The 10,000-nt window shown below is 44.8% G+C and overlaps 1 protein-coding gene across 1 annotated transcript in view; it reads left to right on the top strand.

Annotated features, from left to right (window-relative positions):
* Positions 1-10,000, top strand: part of A2ML1 (alpha-2-macroglobulin like 1) — a 55,932-nt gene that overhangs the window by 17,564 nt on the left and 28,368 nt on the right. Inside the window, exons 9-15 of the mRNA XM_017894246.1 lie at positions 189-303; positions 974-1,083; positions 3,440-3,607; positions 4,886-5,113; positions 7,223-7,283; positions 7,523-7,668; positions 9,014-9,163. Coding sequence (XP_017749735.1) covers positions 189-303; positions 974-1,083; positions 3,440-3,607; positions 4,886-5,113; positions 7,223-7,283; positions 7,523-7,668; positions 9,014-9,163 — 978 coding nt within the window. The remainder of the gene's footprint in view (positions 1-188; positions 304-973; positions 1,084-3,439; positions 3,608-4,885; positions 5,114-7,222; positions 7,284-7,522; positions 7,669-9,013; positions 9,164-10,000) is intronic.

Genomic DNA, 10,000 nt, shown 5'->3' with positions numbered 1-10,000 from the left:
GAAGCTTCAAAGTCATTTCATGATTATCTATGTGCAAGTGTATACTTCATGTTGGAGGAGAGTTTTTCTATATTAGAAACTGAAGTGTGGAGATGAGAAATTATTTCCTTCTACAGAACATTATTAAATGGACATAGAGATTATATTCCTCATCTGCTCTCTATTTCTGTCTCTGATCGCCTCACTAGACTGACAAAACAGGATGCTTCTCAGCACCTGTGGACATGGCCACCTTTGACCTCATTGGATATGCATACAACCATCAAATCAATATTGTGGCTACTGTTGTGGAGGAAGGGACAGGTAAGCAGGGTACTCCTTGGCTCATTAAGAAAAGTGAAAGAGGCTGGGCGCGGTGGCTCAAGCCTGTAATCCCAGCACTTTGGGAGGCTGAGGTGGGCAGATCACAAGGTCAGGAGTTCAAGACCAGCCTGGCCAATACGGTGAAACCCCATCTCTAATAAAAATACAAAAATTAGCCAGAAGTGGTGACGGACGCCTGTAGTCCCAGCTACTCAGGAGGCTGTGGCAGGAGGATCACTTGAACCCGGGAGGCAGAGGTTGTAGTGAGTCGAGATCAGGCCACTGCACTCCAGCCTAGGAGACAGAGGGAGACTATCTCCAAAAAAAAAAAAAAAGAAAAAAGAAAAGAAAAGCGAAAGAAAAAGGGCTGGTCCCAGGGACAGATAATTACTCCAAGGATACAAGACCTCCTCTCTTGAGTGTTTGGGTGGTAACTTGTTCCTGGTTCCTGGTTCCTAGTCAAGGGGAAATGCCAGATCCCATCTTGCCGTCTATAAGAAATACTACATACTTCTCCAAAAGATTGGGGAGGTGAAGTTGGTTTGGATCTTTGGCCAGAAATACATTCAACTTCATCCCTCTGCTGCCATTCTCTCAGAGACTTGACATTAAACACGAAGATGAGAATATCAGGTGCCTAGATCTTTATACGTCTGGTTTCCCTCTGCAGGCGTGGAGGCCAATGCCACTCAGAATATCTACATTTCTCCACAAATGGGATCAATGACCTTTGAAGACACCAGCAATTTTTACCATCCCAATTTCCCCTTCAGTGGGAAGGTATGTTAAAACTTTTCTCTGCAGAGACAAAAAAATGCGTAACCATCTACCTTACCTCCTTCCTGCAGCCATAGCCACATAGCTAACTTAGCGCTGTTCCAAGTACTTTACGCGTATTCACTTTAATCTTTACAATAATGCAATGAGGCAGACACCATATTGGCCCCGTTTTATGGGTAACGAGACAGGTAACAGAGGCTAAGTGATTTTTCCAAGGTTATCAGCAAATAGGTGGGAACTATGACCAAATCCAGGAAGCCTGCCTCCGGGGTATACAGTCTCCACTCCCTGTGCTGTGCTGCCCCTAATCCCATAGGAGAAGCACCTTGAATATTAATGCCAGTTTAGGGGTCTTTCTAATGCCAGGGGCTGATCTTCTAATGTCTAAATCTTTGTATTTAAGAGCTGCAGGGTTTCTAGAGAAATCGTCCAGCCCGGTCTCCTGCATCTAGGCAAGGTTAATATGAAACTTTCCTTGACAGCCATGTATAGCTTTTTAAGCAGTTTCCTTTTTCTTTCTGTTTTTTTTTTTTTGTTTGTTTGTTTGTTTTGTTTTATTTTGTTTTGTTTTGTTTTTGTTTTGAGACAGAGTTTCGCTCTTGTTACCCAGGCTGGAGGTGCAATGGCGCGATCTCTGTTCACCGCAACCTCCACCTCCCAGGTTCAAGTGATTCTCCAGCCTCAGCCTCCCAAGTAGCTGGGATTACAGGCATGTAATTTTGTATTTTAATAGAGATGGGGTTTCTCCATGTTGGTCAGGCTGGTCTCGAACTCCCAACCTCAGGTGATCTGCCCACCTGGGCCTCCCAAAGTGCTGGGATTACAGGAGTGAGCCACTGTGTCCGATCAGCAATTTTCTTTAGAGATTTTTAAATTTCTGGCAGGGTATGGTGGCTCACGTCTGTAGTCCTAGCACTTTGGGAGGTTGAGGTGGGCAGATCACTTGAGGCCAAGAGTTCGAGACCACCCTGGCCAACATGGCGAAACCCTGTCTCTACCAAAAATACAAAAATTAGCCAGGCTGCCGGGCGCGGTGGCTCAAGCCTGTAATCCCAGCACTTTGGGAGGCTGAGACGGGCGGATCACGAGGTCAGGAGATCGAGACCATCCTGGCTAACATGGTGAAACCCCGTCTCTACTAAAAATACAAAAAACTAGCCGGGCGAGGTGGTGGGCGCCTGTAGTCCCAGCTACTCGGGGGGCTGAGGCAGGAGAATGGCGTGAACCCGGGAGGCGGAGCTTGCAGTGAGCTGAGATCTGGCCACTGCACTCCAGCCTGGGCGACAGAGTGAGACTCCGTCTCAAAAAAAAAAAAAAAAAAAATTAGCCAGGCATGGTGGCGCATGCCTGTAATCCCAGCTACTTGGGAGTCTGAGGTATGAGAGTTGCTTGAACCCAGGAGGCAGAGGGTGCAGTGAGCTAAGATCATGCCACTGCTCTCCAGCCTGGGCGACAGAGTGAGACTGTCTCAAAAAAAAAAAAAAAAGATAAATAAATAATTAAATTTTCTTTGTTAGTGTTTTCTTTCTGATATCTAACTGAATTTCCCCCTCATTCAGCTTATGTTTTTTTACTTCTTGTACAACTGGTCCACACAGTAATATTGCACATATAGAGATGCATTTATTCCTCAGTTATCGTTTCTCCAGACCAAGGATGGGTGCAAATTATTTCTAGAGCCTAAGGATTACACAATTTGGGAGGGTAGGGGATTCTCTTTAAGAAAAAGAAAGCAAAATAGGCTGGGCACAGTGGCTCATGCCTGTAATCCCAGCACTTTGGGAGGCCGAGGTGGATGGATCACGAGCTGGCCAACATGGTGAAACCCTGTCTCTACTAAAAATACAAAAATTAGCTGGGTGTGGTGGTGCACGCCTGTAGTCCCAGCTACTTGGGAGGCTGATGCAGGAGAATCGCTTGAACCCCGGAGGTAGAGAGGTTGCAGTGAGCCAAGATCGTCCCACTGCACTCCAGCCTTGGTGACAGAGGGAGACTCCATCTCAAAAAAAGAAAAGAAGGAAGGAGAGAAAAAAGAAACCAAAAACAGTGTGCAGAAACTTTGAAGGAGCCTGTGCAAATGAAGAGCCCTAGAGTTTCATTAGCCACCGGGCAAATCTAGTTTGGCCCTGGGCTGTTACTTCTGTTTGTTTTTCAGTTCTTCACAGATCCTAGTTCAAGAGCTAGAATCACATTTATCTTTTTCAGGACTCTTTCCTGAAATGTATTCTTAGAAATTCTGTTACTACTTTTAGTGCCAAAACTGCAATTAGTTTGCACCAGCCTAATATTCCACTTCACCTCATACTCAAGCTTACTCCAAACCTAATTCTAATCCCTAATGATGTTTGTCCTTCAGATAAGAGTTAGGGGCCATGATGACTCCCTCCTCAAGAACCATCTAGTGTTTCTGGTGATTTATGGCACAAACGAAACCTTCAACCAGACCCTGGTTACTGACAACGATGGCCTGGCTCCCTTTACGGTGGATACATCCAGTTGGAATGGGGCAGATGTTTCTCTGGAGGTAAGCATGGATGGAGGACCAGCTTCCTAGAAAGTAAGGCTTCCCTGAAGGAAAACTTCAGAATTTTCCTGTTTCCTATCCTCCCCTCTGCTTGGAATTACATCTCTCTCACTGACAAGTCCTGCTCCCCGTTGACAAAAGTTTTCCTTAGATTCTTTCTGTTTTAATATCAATCAAATAAATAGTCCTTACTTAGATGAAAACTACTATTTCTATTATTACATCTTTTAACTTACCCCCATCTCTATCTGATCCTATCTATATATGAAGTTAGAGTGGGGAGGAAAAGGTGACTCAGTCTTTCTCTTTCTCTTTCCCCTTCCCTTCCCCTCATTACTTAATAAAAACAGAAAACAAGAGAACTCTAGATTCTAGATAACTTGTAAGTGTTAATTATGAACTGCCGCAATAATGCTTCTTATCAAACAGCTAAAGACTTCAGTATCATGCAACACAAAGCATTCACTGCTTGTGCATCTGGGGCATTCAGTCAGGCAGCTCTGCTGATTTTGATTTCCAGACCTGTCTGCAGATCGGCTGGTCATAGGCTGGTGTTCCACATACCTCTCATGCAGGAGCCAGCTAGCCCAGGTATATTCTTATGGCAGTGATGAGGTACAAGTGCAAAAGCTGATGTTCAGGGCTTTTTCAAACCTCTATACATTGCATATGTTAACATCCCATTCCCAACAAATCACACAGTGGGCTTACAGTCAGACTAGGAGGGTACTGGAAGACTACAGGCTAACGGATGTTGATCTTGAAGGGTGCAGGGTATGTGTGAGGAATTGGAGCCATTAATGAGATAGTTCAACCACAGGACTTAAGCAAATATATACTAGTTGCCTTGTGGCTAATTTGACTATTTCTTTACTCTAGGCATCACTCAATTACTCAAAATAGTTATTTTCAATCTTAGTATCTTCTGTACCTAGCTTTCTTATCCCTGAAATATAATCTTTGATTTCTATATAATCTAAGTCATGTTCATCTATCCCAGGAGTATCTGTGAAGATACATCACCCACAATTCTCCCTCACTTAGTAACTATAATTCAGCCCTTCTGTCACTCTCCTACATACCAAAATATTGCTGCACACTACTACATTTATGGATTCTTTATCCATTCTTGGCTGGACCGCTAAGGAAATACCCACATGCCATTCTCGGGCAGTGAAGATTTAAGAGAAAGCGCTCTATTTGAAAACCGTAACAAGTCCATGGGGTTTCTATGGTTGGGGTACATGCTAAAATTCTCTCTCTCTCTTTCACTCTCAGGGAAAGTTTCAAATGGAAGACTTAGTATATAATCCAGAACAAGTGCCACGTTACTACCAAAATGCCTACCTGCACCTGCGACCCTTCTACAACACAACCCACAGCTTCCTTGGCATCCACCGGCTCAACAGCCCCTTGAAATGTGGCCAACCCCAGGAAGTGCTGGTGGATTATTACATTGACCCGGCTGATGCAAGCCCTGACCAAGAGATCAGCTTCTCCTACTATGTGAGACCAGGAAACGGGGGTGGTTGAAAGTATGCTGGGAAAGAAGGAGAATGAGAAGAGTCAGCCAGAGAGGTTACCTAGGCTATCTGAATTGCAGATGCATATCTAATTAAAAACAATTTTAAAGCCACACTAAAAAAGTAAAAGAACAGTTGACATTAATTTTATTTTATTTTATTTTATTTTATTTATTTCCCTCTTTTTGAGACTTGGAAGTCTTGCCTCTGCCCGGCCCCAGGTGGAGTGCAAGTTGGCCGACCCTCAGCTCACTGCAAGCTCCGCCTTCCCGGGTTTTAACGCCATTCCTCCTGTCTCAGCCCCCCAAGCTAGCCCTGGACTTACAAGGGCCGCCTCGTCGCCCCGGCCTAGTCTTTTTGTATTTTTAGTAGAGACGGGGATTTCACCGTATTAGCCAGGATGGCTCGCGATCTCATCCTGACCTTCATGACCGCCGTCTTGGCCCTCGCCAGAAGTGCTGGGAACTTACAGGCTGAGCAACCGCGCCCGCCGACATTAATATTTAAACGTATTTTTATTTAACCCATTATATCCAAAATATTAACATTTTAACATGAAAGCCATATAAAAAGTTTTAATAGATATTTTACATTCTTGTTTCAACTGAGTCTTTGAAACTCAGTATGTGTTTTACACTTAAAGCGTATCTCAGTTTGGACTGAGCACATTTCAAGTATTTAATATGCCCATGTGAGATATGAGATACTGTATGGCCCAGTATAGGTGTAAGAGATGGAAAGCATTGGGGGGAAAAAGAGATTCGGAGCAGGAACACAGGAAAATTGTGTGGGAAAATAAAATGAGGAATTACCTGAGAAAATAGTGCTGGCTAGGACAAAAAAAAAACAAAAAAAAGTGGGTGGTTGGGAGGGAGCGTGGGGAGGGCATGGGACTCAGGATACTTTTTTTTTTTTTTTTAATTTGTGTGAGACAGGGTTTCACCATGTTGGCCAGGCTGGTCTTGAACTCCTGACCTCAGGTGATCCACCCACCTTGGCCTCCCAAAGTGCTGGGACTATAGGAGTAAGCCACCACGCCCAGCCAGGATACATTTCATTCTGTGTTCCATTGGTCAATATTATCAAATAGATGATATGGGGTTAAAATTCACATCGATAGCAGCCTCATTGGGGAAATAAAATCATAACTTGGTAGCCTGAAAGCAATGTATAAGGATAAGCAGCTTTCCTGGTCACCTTGGTGACAGTCAGGAAGTAGAATGGAAACCTCAGGTTTGATGGCTTGGAGCCTCTTTGTTCCCTTATCCTCCTCTCAGTCAATGAGAGACTTTCTCTCCTCTGGATCATTGCAGCAGCTTCTATAGTTTCAGTGTCATCATTAAGCGGAAAAAAAAAAAAAATCATTGTAATACAACGAAAAGAGAAAAGATAGGTGGAAAATAACAAGTCCAGGTGATAATGTGGGCTCTGTCTTCAGGACCGAAGTGTGGGGAGGTGTAGGAGAAAAGTGAAGTTAGGGCCGAGCCATGTGGAATGGCTAATGCTAGGCAGGCATCCGAGGAACTGACCATGGAGCCCTGCAGGAGCGTGAGATGAGAGGCTGCTTACAAACAAGATCACTGAGTTCTGTTTCAAGTGAGAGTGGACAGGAACGGGGAGTTAGAAGAGGAGATTTCTCCTCTAGAGGGTTCAATGTCAGAAGGGCTCAGGGTAGTTTAGGATGAAATTATTTCCACTGAATTTTAAATTGAGCTGTAATTAAAAAACACTTATGAGGATAGATTTTCGCTGACTTTATGTTACAAGGATTATAAGAAAATAAAATTTGGAGATCTGCAAAAAATGGCAGACAACGATCTATGGTGTGGAACAATTCCTATGCTGTCAGACTCCTCCCATCCACTTGCGTGGTTCTCAGCCAGACCTCCAACTGCAGGAGGAGCCGCCAGGACCCGTTGGCAGCATCCTGCATTTGTCAAGCTAGTGGATGCTGGGTGGGGTATTGACCCGGGCTCTGAACAGTGAAAGGAGCCTCTCCTCATGAAAGGATGCAGAGATGCTCTGGAAGTTGGTCCAAGGTGAAATTACTATAACTTCTGTGTGTGGTTGATTTTTTTCTTTTCTTCTTTAGTTAATAGGGAAAGGAAGTTTGGTGATGGAGGGGCAGAAACACTTGAACTCTAAGAAGAAAGGTGAGTGTACATGCTTTTCCTGGAAGTGAACAGGATATGTTTAAATTCCAAAAAACAATTCTTATACACCGAAGCAATGGAATTGGAGCACTAACAGTCATCACAGGAAAAGAGAAAAATGAGAAGTAACTTGCGCCATGCCGCCTGCACTGGCTCAATGAAAAGTGCATACGGTTAGATGCCATTGATAGGTTGGATGTGCATTCTAATTTCCCTGTATATTCCCTCTTCTCTTTCAGGACTGAAAGGCTCCTTCTCTCTCTCGCTGACCTTCACTTCGAGACTGGCCCCTGACCCTTCCCTGGTGATCTATGCCATTTTCCCCAGTGGAGGTGTTGTAGCTGACAAAATTCAGTTCTCAGTCGAGATGTGCTTTGACAATCAGGTAAAATGGTAGCGGAGAAGGGTGAAGACAAAGGTTGGGCATAGAGAAAGATCTTGTGTGTGCTGGGGTTGGAGACAAGACAGGTCAGGGAAAGAAGATAATGTTGACATTGGATGTTGTATTATATTTATATCTTTAATGTTTGGGGTTTGTGTTGAAATCCATCTCTCTGCTACTTTTTCTTTTAAAAAGTAATGCTGGATGAGGTACTGTGGCTCACTCCTGTAATCCCAGTGCTTTGGGAGGCCAAGGCAGAGGGATTTATTTAGGTCATGGGTTCAAGACCAGCGTGGACAACACAGCAAGATCCTGTCTGTACAAAAAAAATTTTTTAATTAGCTGGGTGTGCAGCACTTTGGGAGGTCGAGGTGGGTGGATCACCTGATGTCACGAGTTCAAGGCCAGCCTGGCCAACATGGTGAAACCCCATCTTTACTAAAAATACAAAAATTAGCCAAGCGTGGTGGTGGGCGCCTGTAATCCCAGCTACTTGGGAGGCTGAGGCAGGAGAATTACATGAACCTAGGAAACGGAGGTCGCAGTGAGCGAAGATCACGCCATTACACTCCAGCCTGAATGACAGAGTGAGACTCTTGTCTCAAAAAAAAAAAAAAAAAAATTATCTGGGTGTGGTGATGCATACCTGTAGTCCCAGCTAGTCTGAAGGCAGAAGAAGGACTATTGCTTGAGCCCAGGAGTTCAAGGCTGCAGAGCAAGACCCTGTCTCTCTCTCTTTTTTTTCTTTTTTTGAGACAGAGTTTTGCTCTTATTGCCCAGGCTGGAGTGCAGTGGTGCAATCTCGGCTCACTGCAACCTCTGCCTCCTGTGTTCAAGTGATTTTCTCACCTCAGACTCCCAAGTAGCTGGGATTACAGATATGTACCACCATACCTGGCTAATTTTTTTTTTTTTTTTTGTATTTTTAGTAGAGACAGGGTTTCACCATGTTGGCCAAGCTAGTCTTGAACTCCTGACCTCAGGTCATCCACCTGCCTTGGCCTCCCAAAGTGCTGGGATTATAGGCGTGACCCTGTCTCTATTTAAAAAAAAAAAAAAAAAGAGCCATACTGGGAAGTCGCATGTTCTATATAGTTATTCCACATGTTCTCTCTACTTTTTGTCTTACAAACTTTCTCTGTCCTTCTACTGTGCTGCTCACGTTTCCCCACTCCATCATGGCATACAAGTCCTGCAGAGTTAGACTTTACAAAGAAAGATAAGTACAAAAGTGAAAGAATGGGTTGGATGTCGTAGCTGGGGCATATTTGCTGATGACCCAAATTATGTTGTTTCCCCTCCTTTCCAGGCTGACCTGATCCCCAAGTTACACCTTTCCCTTCCCCAGGTTTCCCTTGGCTTCTCCCCTTCCCAGCAGCTTCCAGGAGCAGAAGTGGAGCTACAGCTGCAGGCAGCTCCTGGATCCCTGTGTGCGCTCCGGGCGGTGGATGAGAGTGTCTTACTGCTTAGGCCGGAGAGAGAGCTGAGCAACCGCTCTGTGAGTAACTGTCTGCTGACAGAGTGGGAAGAGGGAGTTGATGGAGAAGACAATTAAGAGGTAGGTTTCAGGCAGTAGAGAGAAAGTCTTAGGGAAATCATGCACTGCCATAAGGTGGTAAAAAGACGGGTGTAAAAATGAAGTTAGAAAGGGTAAGAGGGTGGGGTGAGGTGGCTCACGCCTGTAATCCCAGTACTTTTTGAGGCCGAGACAGGCAGATCACCAGAGGTTGGGAGTTCGAGACCAGCCTGACCAACATGGAGAAACTCTGTCTCACTAAAAGAAAAGAAAAGAAATGAGCCGGGCATGGTGGCGCATGCCTGTCATCCTGGGGAGGCTGAGGCAGGAGAGTCACTTGAACCCGGGAGGCGGAAGTTGTGGTGAGCAAGATCGAGTCACTGCCCTCCAGTCTGGGCAACAAAAGCAAAAGTCCGTCTCAAAAAAACAAAAACAAAAACAAAAAAGAAAGGATAAGAGAAGGCATGGTTAATATGAACGCAGAGATAAGAAAAGAGAATGAGCCTGGAATCCCAGAACTTTAGGAGGCTGAGGCGGGCGGATCACCTGAAGTCAGGGGTTCGAGACCAGCCTGACCAACATGGTGAAACCCTGTCTCTACTAAAAATACAAAAATTAGCTGGGTGTGGTGGCCGGCGCCTGTAATCCCAGCTACTCAGGAGGCTGAGGCAGGAGAATTGCTTGAATGTGGGAGGCAGAGGTTGCAGTGAGCCGAGATCATCCCACTGCACTTCAACCTGGGTGACAGAGCAAGACTCCGTCTCCAAAAAAAAAAAAAAAAAAAAAAAGAGAGGGAATAAAATAGGGCATAGGATTATG

Source organism: Rhinopithecus bieti, unplaced genomic scaffold (genome assembly GCF_001698545.2).
Source record: "Rhinopithecus bieti isolate Rb0 unplaced genomic scaffold, ASM169854v2 scaffold_23748, whole genome shotgun sequence".
Lineage (NCBI taxonomy): Eukaryota > Metazoa > Chordata > Mammalia > Primates > Cercopithecidae > Rhinopithecus > Rhinopithecus bieti.
This window is presented reverse-complemented; position numbering and strand designations above follow the sequence as displayed.